At 39.7% G+C, this 22594-nt stretch overlaps 1 protein-coding gene across 5 annotated transcripts in view; it reads left to right on the forward strand.

The window, feature by feature from the left end:
- Nucleotides 1-243: 243 nt before the first annotated feature.
- The window catches only part of ttc33 (tetratricopeptide repeat domain 33), a 28420-nt gene continuing 6069 nt past the window's right edge, over nucleotides 244-22594 (forward strand). The window contains exons 1-3 of one of the 5 annotated variants that reach the window (XM_076988276.1): nucleotides 244-262; nucleotides 2925-3146; nucleotides 9510-9588. In XM_076988276.1, coding sequence (XP_076844391.1) covers nucleotides 2926-3146; nucleotides 9510-9588 — 300 coding nt within the window. In that variant the 5' untranslated portion in view covers nucleotides 244-262; nucleotide 2925. Of the gene's footprint in view, nucleotides 263-934; nucleotides 1072-1827; nucleotides 1950-1986; nucleotides 2229-2924; nucleotides 3147-9509; nucleotides 9589-22594 lie in introns of those variants that run through there. The other 4 variants (XM_076988273.1, XM_076988272.1, XM_076988274.1 and 1 more) reach the window with 4 other exon arrangements.

Consider the following 22594-nt stretch of genomic DNA (forward strand, 5'->3'; position numbering starts at 1 on the left):
TAATCAACAATATTGTTGATAATAATTATTTTATGCCCACTATAAAATTATATTTTGGGAGATTTCTTTCTGTAGGTTATATTTGACAGCACTAGGCAGGTTGTCATTTTTTCCAGTTTGTTGTCGTAAATCGGTTACGTGATTGGTTTAGCGCGGTCACGTGTTGTCATGTGACGTCAAAATCGTCATTCAGCGTGAGTAAAATAGTTCTTCAGAAAACGTCTCGGTTCAAACAAAGTACAGGATTCTGTGACGTTTTTTGGTAAGTGCAATATAACGTCATCATTTTTATCAGCTAACGGGCGTGTAGTTCAGAGATCGCGGAGCGGATCAGAACGAAAACGGGGTTCACCTTACGGCCTACTTACCCATTTTGACCCAGTTCCCAACCCAACTTTAAGAATAGATTAACGGCGATAATTTTTATATCGCCCGATAAGAGTATCAAATTAACGAACGCCGTTAACGCCGTTAACGGCCCACCACTAGTATATATACTGTGTATGTGTGTGTGTGTGTGTATACTGTATGTGAATCTATGCATGGCATGTAGTGTATATGACGGCATTTATTGTCATATGGACAATATTAATTCCAGCAATAATATGATTACAAAGCCACATAGTGGCTTTTAAATAGTCCATCATAAGACCACCAAACAAGTTGTTTTACGCAAAGTGCATCCTAAACAACAACCTACAACTCTAACGTGGGTATTTCTTCCTCTTACCTATTTGTGGTGGTTAGTTTTAATCTAAGAATTTCAATAGCTTAAAAAAACGGCAGTGCGCAGTGCTCTGGAACCTTTAAGACCGCCACTTGCGTCCGTGTTAATCGTGTTAATGTAATTTGTAGATGGTGCCTTAGACGTTGCAGAGGCGACAGCAGTACATTTTAAATAACATGTTATCTACAATTTAAACTGCTGTATGTTTTTGTAGTCCGGCCCGGAGTTTCTGGGACAAGTTGGGTTTTTTTCTGATCTCCGCTGCATACCGTCAGCCCGCATCAGCTGGCCCAGTCCAACTCGTTCATGTGTTTACAGGATCAGTCCGCGGCCGCGCTGAGCAGGTTAGTGTGACTGGAGCGGGGGAGGTAATAACATCGTTAAACAGCAGCGTGACTACGGGCCGGGGCCGCAATGGGGCAGTGGCTCCTCCACGGTCTGAGTTAGACCACCGGCGGCCCACTAACCCATCGGCCCACTGGGGAAATCCCCGGTAGCAATGTATGCCAGTCCGCCCCTGAATGGAACCAAATTCCATTAAAACTCTCTTTTATTCTAAATGAAATATACTGAAATTACACTGTGCCTTAAAATACAACATGTTTTTATATCATGCTTGTTTATTAATACTTCCTTAAATATATTTGCAGGATAAAATGAAGGACATTTAACTTTTAGAAAATGTAAATATTTAAAAAACTGAGAATGTGCTGTAACAGAGGGGACATTTGTCTTATGTCACATGCAAAGAATTTGGTCAAAATTATTAGAGCATAATATCCTGAGCTGGATCAACATATATTTCTTATAGTTTAACAAGTCGTCCTGCAGATAAAATGATAAATTCATGGAAAGTTTAGCATTTTTTATTCAAATTTAATAAGCTGAAAAGGCACTGAATAGAATGAATGACCCTGTTATTCTTGAGGTTTGCTGATAGTCATGACACCAAAATATAATATTTAATATTATTTCAGGAAAGGGGGAACTTAGTTATTATTGTTCCCTCTTTAACAGTTATTTCACACAATTTTTTTACGAGGGCTCTGATGGCTAAAGGTACTTACTTTTTACACACAAAGTAAAGGTACTAACTTTAATTTACCATGGATTTGCCTTTGGTTCTGTGCCTTTAAGAGGGTTTGTCTATATGCTAGTACTTCCGGTGCTAGTTTTGGACCTTATTTGCTTCGGTTTAACGTGAGTAAATGACTATATGCAGGTGGATAGCATGCCAAATCAAAAATAATCCACTCAATTTTAGAAATCATATGTCTGTTGGATACTGTGATTTTGTATGTCCTTACTTGTGTTAAACTGCGCCAATCATGTAACCTTAGCTAGCTAGCGCAGGGTGTGAGTATATACAGTCTACGATGACAAGGGCCCACCATAAGGAAAACTCTAAAAGCATCAACGTATAATTGTATGGTAGATAGCTAGATAACTACTATGAAAAAATACCGAAAGTGCATGATTGGTAACTAACTATATCTCCAATGTAATTATCCACTTCTTGAGGTCTGTAAAATGGCTAGTTAAATGTTTTAGTTAAATTATGGCGCAGTTGAACTTGGTTAGCTAGCTAACTAGCTTGCCGACTAAGTTAGCTACCACTACCTAAGTTATCTAACTTATTACATGCATGTTTTGAATCGGCAAAAACAAGGAACTTAGCTAGCTCGTGGACCAAAAGTGTTTTGCTATTTTGCTAGCCATCTGTATCAAGAGTCATGCCTTATTGAATCAGTCATACAACATAGCTACAAAACTCGTCCTGTTTTTCCTCCTCTAGTGCACACTGGTGCGAACTGTATTTCCCAAAAGTTGAAATGACGCCTATGCGCACTTAAGCACTACAGACCGTTATGTACAGAGCAAATATTTTAAAATGATATTAAGCTTTTGTTACATCTTTTTTTAATCGTGTTATACAGGCTTAGTATTTTTAGATACAAATAAACACTTTATTGGGTGCCCTTAGACCTAAGAATTCACTTCAGTTCAATTTTATGTATAGATCACTTTTCACAACAGACATTTTAAAGGACATTTACAATAATCCAGAAGCATAGAATGTGTGTGTAAAGTAAATGGTTTCCATAGAAACAGTACATTTCGAACACAGTTCCTTCATCAGCTGTGCAGCCATATACAGTATATCATCTTGTATATTGTTACTATTGTCATCTTACAGTATGGCCTCATTTGGCTGGAAGAGGAAAGTCGGAGAGAGGGTTTCTAAGGCAGCAGTGCAGCAGTTTGAAGCAGATGCAGAAAAGGCGGAGGATAATCGTGAGCTTGAGGGAATGGATTGGCTGCATGCAATAAAGCGCAAGCGAGAAGTGCTTTTGGAGGATTGCATAGCCAAGAGCAAGAGGATGAAGGAAGAAGGAGTTCAACTGGCTGAAAATGGCAGGTGTGTGTGCATTCGTATAGTTGTGTAGAAGGGTGTATATGCATGTACATGCCTGTACTTATGCATTTGTGTACAGTATCTGACATAAGTTATGTCGCTTAGAAGGTCAGATTTTGGCAAGACAAAAGTTTTGTCGCCCACAGAAAGTAAGGTGAAAATCAAACAAATAATTCACTTCATATACAAATATATGCTTCATAACACTGGTGAATGACGGTGTGGTGCTATTAGAGCCATATTTAATATTTTGTGTGACTTCCACGAGCTTTTTTTGTCTTTTTGTCTTGTCAAAATCTGACCTTTCTGTGTTCATTAAATGATCAATATTTCTGCAGTAAAGCAAATTTATTTTCGTAAATGACATCTCATTTGGGAGGGTTTCAGCTTTCATATGAGTCATTTCTAAAACCAATCGATTAATTTAATGTCAGGTTATAAGCTTTTGTTTCCACAACATGGATAATCGACAGAACTTATGTCAGGGACTGTACAGTAGGCCTAGATCAGGGGTAATCAATTAAATCTTTCCGCGGTCCATTTTTGGCAGATAGCTCAGACCTTAGGTCCGGGTTCGCGGTGGCGAACGAAAGTTGTTGAGCGGGGGGGGGTGGCGAACGAAAGTTGTTGAGCGGGGGGGGTTGAACGTAACACTCAAATGGGTGGTGACCGTAACACTCGTCTAAAAATAAATTCTCCGTTTTAAAATATAGTCTCCCGTTAAAATTTTTTTGGCATTTGGGTCCGTATCCAGTTAATCAGGAATGTGATTGGGTCCGGACAGGACGGCGTTCGGGTCCGGATCCGGACCGCGGTCCGCCATTTGGTGATACCTGGCCTAGATGCTCCTTATGCAGGTGTACATGCAGTAGGCCTACCTGCTGTTTTAAAAAAAACACATACCTTGCATTTCACTGGCCACTTCTTGGATACACTTACAAGTGTTCTCTTACAGCATGTATCTTGCCACCAGGCAGTGGGAAGGGAGGTAAGAGAAGTAAAAAGTTCTCAGAGGCTCCGAAGAATTGAATCTAATGGTAGTATGTTGGCGTTACAAGGTCCATTATAGCATGCTAGTATGGAAATACTCTACTAAAGTAGTGAATTAATCATATAGCATGACAGTTGCAGTAAAAATGCAAAACCTTTTTATAAAAAAAAAATTTCAGATATCAAAACTGTAGGTTTATACAACTTATGTGAACCAGCTACATGTAATATGAATTGCACACCAGTTTGTCACACTTTTTTTTCATAGTTTGGCCGGTGGTGCAACTTATACTCTGGAGCGACTTATAGCCCGGAAAATCCGGTAGACATATTGAGAAACGGCCATGGTAATTTCACATGTTCGTTATTTTCAAACTGCAAGAGGGCGCTCTAGGCTTGTGTACCTGCTACTTCTGTACCACTGGGAAAAAAAAGAAATAAAAAAAATGTTTCAACATAAAAAAAAACAATTACACCCGAGAAGGGCTGAAAAAATGCCATCGAAAAGAAAATCATATTCTGCAGATTACAAGCTGCAAGTAGTGAAATATGCAGCCGAAAAACAGAAAGAAAGTTCGGAGTGAGCGAGAGACTTGAGGGACTGGCGAAAAGCAGAGGTTATTCTTACTGCAATGAAGAAAACTAAAAAAGCTAGGTGGCCACAGCTAGAGGAACGAGTTTGCACATGGGTGCTTGAACAACGTGCAGCCCGGAGAGGCATGTCAACAGTGCAGTTGCAGTGCTTCGTCCACCTCCGGAGTTGGCGGAGTTGTTTATAAGTGACACTGAGGGTAGAGTTCAATGGATTTTATGATTTGGAGTAAGATAAACTTTAATAAAAATTGTTTGATAAACATGTTAGCATGTTCTTTGTTATAGTTTGTTATTGTTATCTGAATAACTGTTCGTGTTACCTTAACATGGATTTTATTAAATAATACTCCTTATACTTATACTCCGGTGCCACTTATAGTCCGGAAAATACGGTAAGAGGTATTTAGACAAAGTAGACAGGGCTATTTTTCAATGGTTGTATTGTACTGAAAAGTCCCAAATATCTTACCTTTAAAAAATAACATAAAAATTAAACAAATAAATAATAACAGTGGTCGAATACTGGGGAAACTGTACCATCTCTTTTAATGTGATAAAAAGTAAATTATTTCTAATCATTTCGACCATATGTGTATTTGTATAAATATGTAACTTAATTAAGCTGAAGGTGCTGGAAAATATTGAAAATGGACCTTGAAAGTGTCATTCAGGTGTTTGAATTCCACCTTGTAAAGGTGTATGAACCCTGCAAACATAACTTTGCTCAAAACATATTGCTGCAGAGCGGAACGTGACATATAGCGTGACACTCCGATAGCGGAGCCAACGCGATTGCATCATTTTTGCCACGCGGACCCTCATGCCAGTCGCGATGCGTCAAGTTTAAGCGAGCTTTATGGGTGGTGCAGCAGATTGCTCTTGTTACCACCAGCTGCGACAACTTTTGCTCGACAGCATTTGCAGTAAGTGACTGTTTGGTCCAAGTCTGACCTTTAAAACCCTATGTACTTCCTGACAACAGACACGGCTCCTTTCTTTGGCAAAAGTTCCTTTGGGGCATCATCTTTTACTTCAGTGTTTGGTAGAATTTGTGGTTCAAAATATCCCTTGTTTTCAGCAAGCTAGATTTGTGCTCTGTTGCATGTGTGCTTAGCAGCGCAGCAATAAAAAGCGTCCCTTGAGAAACAATTAACGATCATGCTGCTTTCCGGACACGGAATATGAAAAATTCGTATGATAACAAAAATAAACACCGGTTTTCGGTGCAAACCGGTATACTGCCCAGCACTGTCAGACCACCATCAATAAAAACAATTTCATACAACTTTTCACTTTTAAAATAAATTATTATATTTATTATCTCAAGATTGAGTCACGTTGTGTCTGTTTTCTAGAGAGTGTAAGTGGCTTCCTATGCTCATCAAAACTGCAGATGTGACTTTCTAACCATTAAACCCTGGCCTTTTGGATCTAATTGGCAAAAAACAACTAGAAGAAATGGAAAACATTTATTCAAACCTATTCTTTCTGGGATTCACACATGCATGGCTTTTAGTCCATCATTTATATCAAATAATTGAAGGATGAAATACACGATACTGCTGTGTACTTTCACAGCAACTAAAGGTTCAACATGGCTGGGGTGTATTAAACATCAGGAAACCTCATTAAATGGAGACGGTAGTCCCTGCCATATAGTTATTTGGCTAATGCAAGGGTAGCCTTTGTGTGCATGTCTTTGGATTGGAGGGGATTTGGAGAAATGGAAGGTGTGGGAGTGAAGTGAAATGGTAGATTCCTTCAGTAACACACATCTGGCAGAGGTGAGTTTAGCTTTCTCACAAACCTTTTACTTTACAGAAGTACTAAACCACTGGTAACATGTAAACCATGCCTTCATAACTTCCTTAATCCTTCGAGATTTGTCAGCTGCACATCCATGATGTGAATCTCCCGTTCCACCACATCCCAAAGGTGCTCTATTGGATTGAGATTGGGTGACTGTGGAGGCCATTCGAGTACAGTGAACTTCTTTGTCATGTTCAAGAAACCATGTTCAAGTCTGAGATGATTCTCGTTTATAACATGGCACGTTATCCTGCTGGAAGTAGCCATCAAAGAAGATGGATACACTGTTTTCATGGACATGGTCAATAACAATACTCAGATAGTTTGTGGCGTTGACATGATGCTCAATTGGTACTAATGAGCCCAAAATGTGCCAGGAAAATATCCCCCACACCACCAGCCTGAACCATTTTGATACAAGGCAGGATGCATCCATGCTTTCATGTTGTTGATGACAATTTCTGACCCTAATATGCGAATGTCGCAGCAGTAATTGAGACTCACCAGACCAGGCAACGTTTTTCTATTCTCTAATTTAGGGAAGCATGTATGAATTGCAGCCTCAGTTTCCTGTTCTTAGCTTACGGGAGTGGTACCTGGTGTGGTCTTCTGCTGCTGTAGCCCATCTGCCTCAAGGTTCGACGTGTTTTGTGTTTTTTTGAGTTACTGTTGCCATTGTATCGGCTTGAACCAGTCTGGCCATGACCTCTGGCATCAACAAGGCATCTGCGACCACAGAACTGTCGCTCACTGGATATTTTCTCTTTTTTGGACCATTCTCTGTAAACCCTAGAGATGGTTGTGCATAATGATCTGCAGTAGATGGTCTTGACCATGTCTACATGCCTATTGATTTTCTGATTGATGCCATGTGATTGGCACATTCATTCCGTTAATGAGCAGTTGGACAGGTCTACCTAATAAAGTGGTCAGTGAGTGTATGTGGGATGTATGAGCTTTGTTAAAAATGGCCAATCTATTTAATTAATTTGAGGATACCATGGGTCTCCAGCAGGGTATTTGGAGACCAAATGGTCACTCCTGCAAATGACAAAGTTGTTCTTTAATGAAACCAATGTGACACTGATGTGAAGCAAAATTCATGCTGTTCAACAGCCTTGGTTTAGAGTTTTTAGCACCGCCTAATAGCATGCTAAATGTGTCTGTATGAATCACCTCTAATGGGAACTTTCCAGTCAGCTCAAATGTGAAGCTTATTTGCAAAAGTAATGACTGATTTTAGCTGTAAGCAGTGTTGTGCTCTGGGCACAAATCATAGCTCAGCTTTGGAGTGAAAAAGAGCTGTTATGCTGACAGATCTGACTTAGCTATTCGCCAGTACCCTGTTAAAAGTTTGTAGTTTGTAAAAATTAAGTTTAAACGATAAAAAAAAGGGGGGGGGGGACAGGTCTGCCTTTTTTCACAATTTCACTTATGTATTATTACACCCACAGCATGCAGAAAAAGACTTGTGGCTGAGTCACCAGAATCTGATGTGATCATATACATGTAAATTTGTATAGCAGGAACAAATTGCAGTTATTATAAGACTAAAATTGTGCTTTTAGTAGGCAATACAGCCAGACTTTCAAAGTCTTTTCTCCACTGCACATAAATTAGAAACATACTCCAAGTTACCTTATATAAAAAAAAGGTAAAAAAAAAATCTCAACCAAATGCTTTTTTTCATTTTCACATTTGAAGAGTTCATATGCATATGTTTTGTGCCAAATGTAGAAACAGGTTGCTCACACTAATATGCTCTTGGGTCAATATTTGTGTATTACTGAAAACTTGGTCTCAGAAATATGCTTGTTGTCATCGAGGACTCAGTGTAATTTGGTTTTCAGAAACATAAGTTAATCGCAATGAGGAAATTATGTGCGTCTGGAGTTTTGGCACTAAATCTAGATTTCTGATTCTTGCTAGAACACTTGTGTGTATTCTGTATATTCTTGCAGTTAGAATATTTGTGCAACTGTGCAACTACTCAGCCATGGAAACCTTTTTCATGAAGCTTCCAGCACATGGTTCTTATCCTCATAGTGCATCTAGGCAATTTGAAACTCTGATTGGTGATGTAACAAAGGATAAGCCACTCTTGTCTGTACTCAGGAGCTCTGTTGCATAGTTGTTGCCATTACATAAATTGATTTTACAGTAAAAGCTATTACAGTTGACAAGGGCCTAGCAAGAGTGGAGATTTTTACAAACATTGTTGTAAAGGTGGCATTCTGTTACAGTGCCACATCTTGACCAAAAGGCTCTATGGCATTTAAAATCTGCTGATGCAATGTTATTTTTGCCTATGTGACTATTAAATGTGAATTAGACAATTATATCTTTTAGGTCAGGGATGTTTAAACTACGGCCCGCGGGCCAACTGCGTCCCAATGTCCAGTTTTCATTGGCCCGCAGCAAATTCTGAAAATACTGTTGAATATGGCTCGCACAAGAAGCTTGAGCTCAACTCTGTTGCACTTCTCAGTTTCAACACTAAAAAGAGCCAGTCATGGAAATGGTGCATCCCCACTAAACAAAATTAAGCAATGAAAAAGATTTATGTTCGTCAGCATTATGAGACCAAACATCAGTTCTACACATCATGCACCAGTCCCGAACGAACACAAAGTCTAGCAAATGGCAGCTTGCAAGCTCAACAAGTTTTTTTTATGTACTAACAATACAGGAAAACGCCACAACAATGAAGCCACTAAACTTATTGCCCAGCACGGCAAACCATTCTTAGACGGTGATTTGATAAAGCAGTGCCTCATCAAAGTCACAGAAATAATGTGCCCGGAAAAAGTACAAGATTTCAGAACTTGCAGAACGTGAGCTTAGCAGCATTTTATATTTCACCAGAAGATGGTAGTGTATACTAGGCTATATTATACATTTTTTTAATGTCTTTTTTTGTGTCTTTCTTGTAAATGTTTGGCGTTATGTAAATTGTTTGTGTGTTTCTCTCAGACACTGGGAGGCGATCAAGAAATGGGATGAGGCCATTGAGCTGAATGAAGAGGCTGACCTTTATGAAATGAAGTCACAGGTTTGACTAAATACCTATAAAACACATCACATTAAATTTACACATAAAAATGTGCTGATTTTGTGGGGCACATCTTGATTTACTCCTAATGGTACAGTACTTTTTATGTTTGTCTTGGGGGTTTTCTTCCAGTTATTTTAGTTCCAGAACAGGTACAAACAGCAGCAATAAGCATGCTCCGTCTCTGTCTTCATATTAGAACTTTCATTGCAGTAGTTAGCTTGGTTTTATTGGAAAAACGCAGTAGTCTTATGTCACAAAACCTTGGGAGGGCCAAGACTCTGAACGCAACCCACCCTCTATTGGGCGGCCCACGTAGTAGCAGTCTCTGTGTAGATCTATTTCTACCAAGTGGTCTCTCAGATGCGGATGTTGGGCCTCAGGTACATACCAGCATTGACACGTCCGCTGGCAGCATCAACAAGTTAAATAATAAGAGCACACTGAGCCATAGCTTTCCACCCAAATCATGTCACAAACTAGAGTGAATGCATGACATAGTATAGTGTTGAAAGACCAAAACTGCCTGCCTTTCAGTGATGCAACTGATTTTAGTTGCGTTCAAGTATTTGCAGGGTACATTGGAAATTGCATGATGTGATGCAACACATTTACATTTACAGCATTTAGCAGATGCCGTTGTTCAGAGCAACTTGCAAAAATGACATGAGAATAAAATAACATGATTGTAGCAGCTGTCAGTGGATGTAGGCAGAAATCTACCATAGCACTACACTAGCATCAGGTTCCCCTAACAAAGCACCATCCGAACAAGACCAAGTTTAAGAAGCTTAAATGGGTTTCAATACACAAGTTCTGTTGTGTCTAAATCAGTGTTTTAACAGAATCCTAGAAAACTTTACAAACTTCAGAACTTTCAAATTCTCGACATAGGCAGGATAAAGTCAGAAATGTCTTTCAAGGAGTGTTTTATTGCTGCTAGCTTTTACATTTTCTAAAGTACTGTAAATTTAAGGTTGATATTTTCAGGTTAAGATGCACCTTTTAAGTATCTCAGTTTTTTGATCATGTTTCAGTTTTATAATCAAATGAGCAAAATTAGATAATGGGCTTTTTTTTTGTCCTCTTATGGGACAAAAATTGTTTGCGATGCCTCTGCTGAAACACCAGGATTCATGGGGCTAACCTGGGAAGAATTACCATGGTACCTCCTAAATTGCAGTAAATTGTCTTTACTAAGCATCAAGAAGAGTGTTAGGTCCTATAAGGATAGGACACAACAAATGTTTAAGTGGATGCCTACTCAGACCAAACAAATACAAGGACCAAGCATCCAAGAAAAGCATGGTTTTTATTTCCTTTTTAAATGCCATTGTAGCAGATACTCAGGTTTTTTATGAGCTTTGAAACGGGACACTGTTTTCAGAATTCAGAACTTAACCTCTTTGGTAATGAGACTGTTATCAAAATATTGGTTCCTGAGCAATCCGGAACAGGTGGAATATCGTTGAATCAGTCTCATTACCAAAGTTCTGAATCCGCGCAGTGACCGAATACCATCAACCAAAATATGTATTTACCACCATGACCAGATTAATGAATAAATGTCAAATTTTATTGAATGGTTAATATCACAATTGATGCATTATTAGGAATAACATGTGGAATGATTTGGCTCAAGAATGGAACTAAATGTATATGTAAATCTACTAATCTAAATGAAGGATAGAATAATAACAATAAAAGATGGAAAATTACACAATAGAGAATAATAAACAACTATTGACGATCATTTGATTATGATTAAATATGGATTATATAGCTAACATAAGACGTCTAGTGTATGTGTAGGACCCAGGGAGGGAATCGAAGTCTCAAAAAGAAGTTAGAAAGAGAGCAAGAATCCTGACAGAGGCTAATAGCCCAGCCCAAACTATATTAAGGCCGGATATTAGGGAGGGATATAAATATTTGGAGGCAAATGATTAGACTGGCAACCCCAAAACAGTGCATGAATGACAACCATCTTACATTTGTGCAGGGAGGACACGTCCATGGGCGGTCCTGTAGGTTGTGTGTGTGTGTGTGTGTGGGGGGGGGGGGGGGGGGGGGGGGGGGGGGGGTTGGATTTATTCCTAGAATTAATTCCTAAATAAATTGACTTGCATTGCATAAATTGTCTTCTCTGCCTAATTAAGTATTAGTTTGGTTCTATCATTCTAAACATTGAGCCATTCTTAATTCCCACTTTTAGACAATAAATGACAGAATGCACAGACAGGCATGAATCTGATACTGGTATTGTAGGCTCCGACTGCAGTGTTACTCCCCAGGTGAACCTCGGAGAAGAAAGATATGTGATGTGGTAAATATGTAACAGATTAATCAAAGGCCAAACTAAACAGATAAGTATTTAGTTGAGTTTTAAACATTGAGACTGTGTCTGAGTCCCGAATAAAGGCAGGAAGATTATTCCACAGTTGTGGAGCTTTAAAAGAAAAGGCTCTTCCACCTGCTGTGATCTTTTTGGTCCTACGAACAGTTAATAACCCTGCGTAGGGATGTCCCGATCCAGCTTTTTGAACTTCCGATCCGATACCGATATTTATTTGCACTTCCGATCCGATACCGATATCGGCCGATACCGATACCGGCCTATCCGAGCATGTATTAAAGTTTAAAGTTATTTAGCCAACTTACTTTGTTGTCAAACTCATGTTGAAAAGCGTTTTACTTTTGATAACAAGTAGCCAGCTGAATTAGGTGTGTTTGAATAATCAGACCCTCCAGAAAGTTGCGATGTTGCGATTTGCAACTTCAACGCAACTTCAAGCAAACCCCGCGAATTCAGGGCGGTGTTGCAACTTCAGCCAATCACCGCAACTTTCCCGCAAATTTGACCAATCACTGATGTCGTCTTGATGTGACGTCGACAAACTCCCGCCTTACCTCCGTATATACGTTCAAGAGGAGCAGACTGAAAGCAGCAGGAGCGACGAAAATAACGGCAAAAAGATCGGGAAAAGCAGTATCCCGGTACACTACATGAAAACGGGGATAAACTGTCCAGATCCAACCCGCGAATTGATTATCTATGGCCCCCTGGATGATTGATATTTAATTACTATTAGAACCGGCCCGCAGGCCACAGCCGCCCGATAGTGTTTTGCACCCACAAACACTACATTCCCCACAATGCAACGGTAGCCCGCGAAGTCACTGCAGCGCACGCAAGCGGCGAGGGTCTGAGATAAAGTTTATAAGTTTAAACTTTGAACTGAGATTAAGTTTAAAGTCAGAGATAAAATTTATTTATCTCTGATCCATATCTATGAGTTACTAGTTCGCTCTGGCGCCAACCACTGGCGATCGATTTTACAGGCCGCCCGGGTAACAACTTACGTTCGCTAACCCCGCCCCCCTCCCCGTCAACAATTAATGTTCGCCACCCCCCCCCCCCCCCCCCAAAAGGTTCAAATCTCACTTCAAGCGATCTTGAAAAGTTGGCAACCCTGAATAAATAGGTAAATAGATAATTAAAATGGACTACTAAATAGAGGAAACCATACAACATTTAGTCCCTATTGTAATGTACTCACAAAAAAGCAAAAACACACCGCAACTTCCATCGCAATTTTTTTTAAAAACACCCGCAACATCAAACATTTTAGCCCGCAACAATCACAAAAAAGGCCCGCGAAATCCTGGGGGGACTGAATAATACACAATGGTTGGTAAGGAGAAACTGACCTGTTTATTTAGCAATTAATAATAAACAGTAAACCAAGGATTAAAAAGCCACAAGTGCAAATAATATTGTAAATTATATATAAAAAAAAAACACACAACCTGAGTGGAAAATAGTCTATTATTAACATTAACATTAACATCCATCAGTGCTCTTGAACAAGTGTAAACCAAAGCTAAAAAAAAAATCCTTGCACATATCGTAAACTAATTAAAAGCAAAATGCCTTCTACTCCACACTTTGCTGCTCCATCCCCATCTATACACTCCCTTCAATTCAAACGTTTCTGCCAGTGTTAGTTGTGTAGGACCTTTCTTTTTGTCTTCGGTTTTCATTAGAAACTCGTCATGTTGTTTATGGTGGTATTTCGCTAAATGCTTGATTAGATTGGTGGTATTAAAAGTTCTTACAGCTTTACCACAACGCTTGACTTTACTGTGGCATATGTTGCACTCTACCTCCTTCGTCTTTGTCATCCTTTAAGGTAAAATAATCCCACACAACTGACCGATAACTTCAAATTTACACGGCGGTCCGAGATGCCACGGAGCTAAATTGGGGCAGAAACTATGCTCGTGTGCTGAAGGTGTGCTGGAAAATGCGGACCGGATTTTACTCACTAGCAAAAACTGGAATGGATTATCTAAATGGGTGCGCTGGAAAACCCGGATCGGACTTAAAAAAAAAACTGGATCGGGAGTCTGGATCGGCATTTTCTCGTGTCTGCCGATCCGATACCGATACGCATTTTTTGCTAATATCGGCGGCCGATCCGATCCAAATATCGGATCGGGACAACCCTAACCCTGCGTCCTGCGAACGAAGTGAACGTGCTGGGTTGTAATGATCATGAACGTGCTGGGTTGTAATGATCAATAAGTTCACTAAGATACTCTGGAGCTAAGCCATGCAGTGTTTTATATGTTAATAAAAGTATTTTATAGTCAATACGGAATCTAACTGGCAGCCAGTGTAATGACGATAGTACGGGACTAATGTGATCTAATTTTTGTTTTCGTTAAAAGTCGCGCTGCTGCGTTCTGAACCAGCTGGAGTTTGGTTATCGATTTACCAGAACATCCAGCTAGAAGACTATTGCAATAATCTAGACGAGAGGATATGAGTGCATGGATTAGTTTTTCCGCATCACTAGTATTTAATATGTTTATCATTTTAGCAATGTTGCGTAAGTGAAAGAACGCTACCCTAGTTATATTATTAATGTGTGTATTGAACGAGAGATCTGGGTCTATTGTGATGCCCAAGTTCTTTACCTCTGCGCTGGGGGTTATAGTAAAAGAATGTAGATTCAATGCTACATTACGTATCTTGTCTCTCGCTGCCCTAGACCCAACTATTATTAGCTCTGTTTTATCTCGATTTAGTACTAGAAAGTTACACGCCATCCAATGTTTTATCTCTTCTACACACTTCTCGATTTTACTGTTTACACCTAAATCATCGGGTTTAGCCGATAAATATAGTTGGGTTTGGTCTGCGTAGGAGTAGAAACTGATGTCGTGCTTATGCATAATCTCGCCTAAGGGTAACATGTAAAGTGTAAATAGAAGTGGTCTGTCCCTTGTGGGACACCATATTTAACCTGCACAGATTTAGATGTTTTATTATTGACACTTACACATTGGAAGCGGTCAGTCAGATATGATCTAAACCAGGAGAGTGCAACTCCTTTAATACCTACCGTGTTTTCTAGTCTATCCAGCAAAATGTTGTGGTCTACAGTATCAAAAGCTGCGCTAAGATCTAACAGTATAAGGAACGAGATGAGCCCATTATCGGACGATATTAGTAAATCATTCACTATCCTGAGTAAAGCTGTTTCAGTGCTGTGGTTCGGGCTAAATCCTGATTGGAACTTTTCATGGATACTATTTGATTGGAGATAATGGTTTAACTGATTGTAAACTGATTTTTCTAGAATTTTAGAGATAAATGGGAGATTAGAAATTGGTCTATAGTTGGCTAGAATCTGCGGATCGAGATTCTGTTTTTTAATCAAGGGTCTAATTACGGCGCATTTAAATTGTTTGGGCACATATCCTAGGTTAAGGGAACAGTTAATCATATTAAGTAAGGGCCCTGCAATAGCTGGGAGTAGGTCTTTGAATAGATGGGTTGGAACTGGGTCGAATATACATGATGTAGGCTTAGACAAATTAATTAGTGCATACACCTCAGAAAGTAAGTAGTTGCAACCCTGCATGTAGGTTAGGTAAATTGGCAGTCCCTGACATTCTCCCTGAGTGTGTGTCTGTGTTTCTCTGTTCAATAAAAAGCAGTTGTCTGAGTGTGTGTGCATGAATGTGTCATGTATGCCCAGTGGTGGATGGTGCTCTGTCACTTGAGTCTGTCCTCTCTCCCCTTCCTGCAGCCCCAGGGGGCTGTGGATCCCGGTAGAGAGTACGCAATTGGCTGCCACTTCTCACCAGTGTGTGTGATTGATTGTCTGAGACTTGTACCTGTGTTAAAATTGTAAAGCGCCTTGGGTATCCTGAAAGGCGCTATATATAAATTGAACATTCATTCATTATTAGGTTATTCTGAATGTCATTACTTGTGTATGTTGCATTGCGAGGAATAGTTTTAAATATCCTTTCTAATTCAGCATCATTCCTTTAATATAAACTCAAAGACAAAAATACACCACGTTCCAAATAATTCTGCAACTTGGATTGAAGTGTCAAATAAAAATTTTTTTTGTTTCTCAATTAAACTCATGGATGGCTCTCAGGGCTATTTGGATCACTGAAATCAATCTCGGACACCTGTGATACTTAGTTTGCCAGGTGAGCTCAATTAAAGGAAAACTACTTAAGACCGATGTTCCACATTATTAGGCAGGCCACAGGTTTCAAGCAGTATGGGAAAGAAAAAAGATCTCTCTGCTGCTTAAAAGTGTCAAATAGTGCAATGCCTTGGACAAGACAAGGTATGAAAATATTAGATGTTTCATGAAACCGTAAGCATGATCATCACACTGTGAAGAGATTTGTGGCTGATTCAGAGCAGAATGAGGACAGGTTCTGCCAGGCAAGTTCATCAGATTAAGAGAGCAGCTACTAAAATTACATTACAAATCAGCAAACGGGAATTTGAAGCTGCTGGTGCCTCTGGAGTCCCGCAAACCTCAAGGTGTAAGATCCTTCAAAGGCTTGCTGTGGTGCGTAAATCTACTAACCAGTGCTCACAAGCAGAACCGGTTGCAGTGGGCCCAGACGTACATGAAGGCTAATTTCCAAACAGTCTTGTTTACTAATGAGTGTCGTGCAACCCTGGATGGTCCAGATGGATGGAGTAGTGGATGGTTGGTGGATGGACACCAGGTCCCAACAAGGCTGGGACGACAGCAAAGAGGTGGTGGAGTCATGTTTTGGGCTGGAATGATTGGGAGAGAGCTGGTAGGCTCCTTTAGGGTCCCTGAAGGTGTGAAAATGACCTCGGCATAGTATATAGAGTTATAGATATATACCTCGGCATAGTATATAGAGTTTCTGACTGACCACTTTCTTCCATGGTACAAAAAGAAGAACCATGCCTTTCGGAGCAAAATCATCTTCATGCATGACTGCACCATTTCATGCTGCAAAGAATACCTGTGTGTCATTGGATGCTATGGACATAAAAGGAGAGAATCTCATGGTGTGGCCACCATCTTCTCCTGACCTCAACCCAATAGTGAACCTTTGGAGTATCATCAAGCAAAAGATCTATGAGGGTGGGAGGAAGTTCATATCAAAACAGTAGCTCTGAGAGGCTATTCTGACACCATGCAAAGAAATTCAAGCAGAAACTCTCCAAAAACTTAAGTTCAATGAATGCAAGAATTGTGAAGGTGATATCAAAGATGTTATGTTACCATGTCCTATGGTTTAGGATGTTTTTGATAGCTTTTGGTTTCAGTGAATGCAAATTCATAGAAAATGTTTTGAAACGAATTATTTGGATCAGTGCATTTTGAGGTTTTTTTATTTTTGAAGAATATAGTGTTATCATTGGGAGGTTTGTTCAATAAAATTCAATTTATACTCTAATGGGTGATGACTTATTATACTGACTCATTTGCATCAACCATTTGGACAATCAGGGGAAAATTGCATTTGCATAATAATTTGGAATGCTGTGTGTAGTCTGCATCTTCATTTATGCCACTGTATGCATCATGGTCACCTCTAAAAGGCAGTTGGTTCACAGCATGGAACTCCAACATCAATAATTGCAGACGGACAATATCTTTTGCTCTGCAGTTGATCGTTGTTAATGTTGAGATTTCCTTATTTATGTGAGTTCGTCTTTCCTTGTCCCTCCACATGGCCTCACAAGCCGGGTGCTCTTTAGGAGCAGCATGTTTGTTGAGTCTCTTTCCGACTTCCACTGCATGCTTCCAGTTGTGGAAACCAGTCACACTGAAAGTTGGATCACTGTATCTGGATCCTTGTCCCTGAAACATTCTGCATGGGTAGCAGTATGCAGCATCTGCCTGAATTGAATACTGCAGCCAGGTGGGACATCCATACCATGAACTGCAGAATGGCCTTTTTATCCCAGAGATAATGTGGGAAGGAAAACTCTGCATGAGTGGGTTTTCTGTGCCAAGGTCAATAGGCTGGAATCTCCTGTTGGTGTTCTGTTACCATAAACTTGCTTTGGTTGACATCATCACTCGCATTCATTTAATTTTGTTTTGCCAATGTTATATGCAATATCCAATGTCCTGGATTACAAACTTTTCTCTCTGAGTGTACTCGTGTCTGTGAACTGTTGTTATTTGCACTTTACCTCTATTTGTTACGAGCTTTCTCTCCTCTGATCCACACCTATAGCTGCTTCATTCTGGGTAAGCTTACACTCATTCCTTTATGATTTATGCTGCCATCTTTTCAATCTGTATGGTTTTGCTGAGTTTACTTGCTTTTCTTGTTGCTGGTGGGTGTTTAATAAGCGGACCGGAGCATTGTGAGGTTACTGAGCATTTAATTCTAACTTACATATTGAGTGCTTCATCCTAAAGCTCTCACTGAATGTTTTTATTACAGTCTGGTCACTATATTCTCCCTAATAATTAGCCATCAGCTCAGATTTAAAACATTACCAGAGTATGGCGCTTACATACACAAGAGTGCAACTCTGAAACCTCTGTATTTCATCCCGCCTGGACAGTGCTACATATTAATGATGTCAGTCACTTGGCATCATCAGTCGTCCCCGTTATATCCACTGTGGTTCCAGAACTCGTCTCATCATTCATCGCTCATTGGACTCTACTATTCCTGTTATCTGGACCAATAGAAACAGCCACCCTACAACTCCTTGCTGACTACGACGTGTAAACCTGGACCTTTTACGTACTCTGCCCTGCATCCCCTTTCTGGTTTAGTCAAAATGCTCCAAAACAGTGACTAAAAATAGACTTGGACTTGGATTACTGAATTGTCGCTCTATCACAAATAAAGCTGACTTTTTAAATGACCTCATGATTGACAATAACCTCAGTATGTTTTTTCTCATGGAGACATGGCAACCACCGGACGATTACCTTCATTTAAGTCTCCTAGCATCTACTGGCCATAAATATTGAGCTGGTGTACAGCTCTGCTTTAAAGTCTGCTCACTCCACCTATATCTCTTCAGCTATTAATTCTTCTGGTAATAGGCCCAAAGCTCTTTTTTCTACCTAACTCTTTTTTACAGCAGGACCTCCTGCTGGGCCCGCATGAATTTGACGTCAAATCGTGTATTATACATTGACTGAATTCAAAACAAACCAAATGAATAAAAAATTTATTATCCCATCTACATGCATACAGATTTTTAGCCATCTACATGCAGCCAGTCGCGAGAAATCTGGCTTTGAAATTGTTGTTGAAAAGACGTGGACCACGTGGTTCTCTTTAAATGTCCGTTTAAAAGGCATGTTTACGACGCGAGATGATTTTGTCACCTAAAATTCATTTACTAACAAAACTTCAATATTGCACTCTAAAACAGTAGAGAAGAAAATGTTGGTAAATACCTTTATTTGCTTGCCCACTTCATTGCAAAAAATTGCATAATCCTCTCCCTTGCTGAGAACAACAAACAATTCTCCACCTCTCAGCAACATCGCAGCGTTGTGATATCTCATTTGTCCTCAAATTACAAAGCTGCAGCTGTTCTGGTTTAAAATGCATAATTTTATTGGTCTGAAGGGGGTAGTGACTTTGAATGTCAGCTTTTCACACCTCTGCCTGGCAAGGTGTGAAAGGAGAGGGGGTGGTGGGTCAAACAGCCTCGACAGTGACCACGTGACTCCTTCGAAGTGATTGATAGCTGTTCTAACCAATAGTTCATTCGAAGCTGAAAAGACCTCACTTGCCATGATTGATAAATGTTTGCTCTGACAAGGACATGCGCAAAACAACAAGCCGCCTGGGTTGTAAACATGCTAACATAAGGTAGGCTAAGCCAAGATAAGCTACTCTCGCCAGAACATATGTGATTGACTCTGTTTGGCGAAACTGAAGCAGTCGTGGATCATTTTGATAGTTGATATTTTGATCGCTTATACTTTTGAACATCATAGAAAAGAGAAGGCTTACTTTGTTAAAATGAACAACAGCTACGAAGCTCTACGAAGGACTCGTTTGTGTTTGTGAGTACAAATAAACTATTGTGCATACGATAATTCATACTAAATATATAATCTAATACTAAATAATAGATTATAAACAGTATTCGAGCATTTAAGGAATGTAGCACTTCCTCAGAATCGTGTAGGGCAGGAGTGGCCAATCTGCGGCTCTTTGCCTGGTTTCATGCGGCTCCCCAGCCGGACCGTGCTCTCACCTGCACAAACATTCTGTGTCCAGCGTTATTTTGTTTTAGCAAACAAAAAAATATGTTGCATGCTTTTGATGATGAGCAATGTCTTGGTGTGCCATATTTGGACAAGGGTGTGGCACTCTGGACATTCCTTGGAACATGTAATGCGCAATGCTGTGTAACTTCAATACTTGCATGTAAGTGCTCAATATATATATTTTTTTGTCAGACAAGATCCTATTGAATTATAGATTATAATATAAAACAATTTAACATCACCAATGTGCATATACACACTGTACATCCCCAAAGTCAAAACTGCTTTTTTGTTATTTGGACATTTTCTTTTGTATTAGAGGCTCTCAAACAGAACCAAAATTATGGAAATACAAGCCTCGATGTGAATCAATGTGTTGGCCCAACTGTCTACTTCAGTTTGAGCCCTGAATGATAATTTTCCTATATGTACAACTTGAGATAACTAATATTAAAATGTACTAGTACAAGACGCTCAAAAATGTCTCAAAATGGGCAGAAAATGCCCTCTGCACAAAGACTCACTAAACCACCATCTACTGATCATGTTAGCAGCACAGAACCTTGTGAAGAATTTCTTGCATTTGAAAAAAATTAAATTAATGAGATATACCAGCAGTTTCCATCATTCCTTCCTCTTATATTTAAGTGTGATAACTACTTAACCCCAGAACATATTTATCATAGTATAGCTTTGTCTACTTTTTCCTTCACTGAACCAGATGATATTGGTAAACTCAATACTGGTCTGACTAAATACAATGTTTCTACCCGTCTCCTTGACCCTGCTTCTCAAAAAGTGTCCTTTATCTTTAACTACCTCATATCACACTTCATTAATAGGTCTTTTCTTACTGGTCATGTCCCAGAGCCCCTTAAGACATCTATCATTACTCCCATCCTTAAAAAAGCCGTTCTGGATCCAGACGAACTTGACAGCTACCTATCTCAAACCTCCCATTTTCAATCTGGATTCCGGACATTTCACAGTACTGAGACTGCCTTATTACGAATACTAAACGATCTTCTCTTAGCTGTAGACGCCGGTGATCCTTTATGTTAGCACTCAATCCACCTCCACTCTGCCTCCCTGCCTGTTGTATCTTAGATGCTGGATGCACTCAAACTTTCTGCAGTTAAGGACCAAAGTCCTGCTTGTTGGTTCAAAAACTATTATTTCAAAATTACCAGATTTTACTCTCAACTTTGATGGCGTGGCTGTGAAATCTTCTAAAGTGGTACGCAACCTTGGGGTTCTTTTTTATTCTAAACTCAACTTTAAACTTCACATGAGGGCTTTAGTTAAAAGCTCATTTTTCCATCTGCGGAACATTGCTCGCTTGCGCCCCGTGCTGTCAAAGACACTAAAAGGCATGGTCCATGCCTTCATCTCGTCTTGTTTAGATTATTGCAATGCACTTTTTTTGGCCTCCCTAAGAAATCCAAATCTCCAATATGTTCAGAATTCAGCTGCTCAAATTCTTACACACAAAAAAAAATCAGCTAACATCACACCTATTCTTCATCAGCTTCACTGGTTACCCACCCCCCTGTGTATGCAGTTTAAAATCCTGCTCCTAACATATAAATCCCTTAATGGTCTGGCCTCTGTCTATTTAGCACAACTTCTACACCCCTATATCCCAAACCGAACATTTATGTCCTCTGACACGGGTCTTCTGGTGGTTCCGAAATACAAACTTGTCACTGCTGGTGGACGCTTATTCTTATTTTCTCTTGTAGGATTTATGTAAAGTGGCCTTGGGTACTAGAAAGGCTCTATATAAGTTTAACTAGTTTAAGAATAAACCAAAGAGTCAATAATAGTCCTTGACAGTCAAGCTAATTTTTCCTGAATTGTTAATGTGAGTATATTTAATGTCATGTTGTGCTCATCACTAGTCTTTATTTGGGCAGAGTTCCTAGGTGTAGTACATGCCGTGTGTTGCTAAACGCTAAAACAAGCTATTGCTGCGATAATAACTGTGTTGTTTAGACTAGAGATGGGGTCCGATACTAGAGAGCCAATACAATATCGGTATGTGCGCCGATATTGACGTTATTTAACGTATCGGATATCGGGCGAATGCGGCCAATACACTTACCGATCCATTTTCCAGTCTGCAGTTTGAGCTGGACAATAAACGCGCCGTAATGTTAATGTGAAAAGCTCCAGTGATCCGGATTCCACAGTTTACCTTGAACCCCCAGCAGCTTCAGTCTGCAGTCTGCAGCTGGCCGAAACATACTCTTCTAATTTTGTACTAATCTTTTTGAAAAAAGTCAGAGGCACATGCCAGAGCTCCAGACTGCGACTAAAATGGTTGCAATTGCGACCATGAATATTATTTGCGAGTAATATAATTATTTCAGCATAATTTTTTGTCATAAAAATATCCACCATTTTCTTTTGAGTTTGTATTTTAAAAGTTAATCGATATG

This window comes from Brachyhypopomus gauderio, unplaced genomic scaffold (assembly GCF_052324685.1).
Source record: "Brachyhypopomus gauderio isolate BG-103 unplaced genomic scaffold, BGAUD_0.2 sc61, whole genome shotgun sequence".
Taxonomy (NCBI): Eukaryota; Metazoa; Chordata; class Actinopteri; order Gymnotiformes; family Hypopomidae; genus Brachyhypopomus; species Brachyhypopomus gauderio.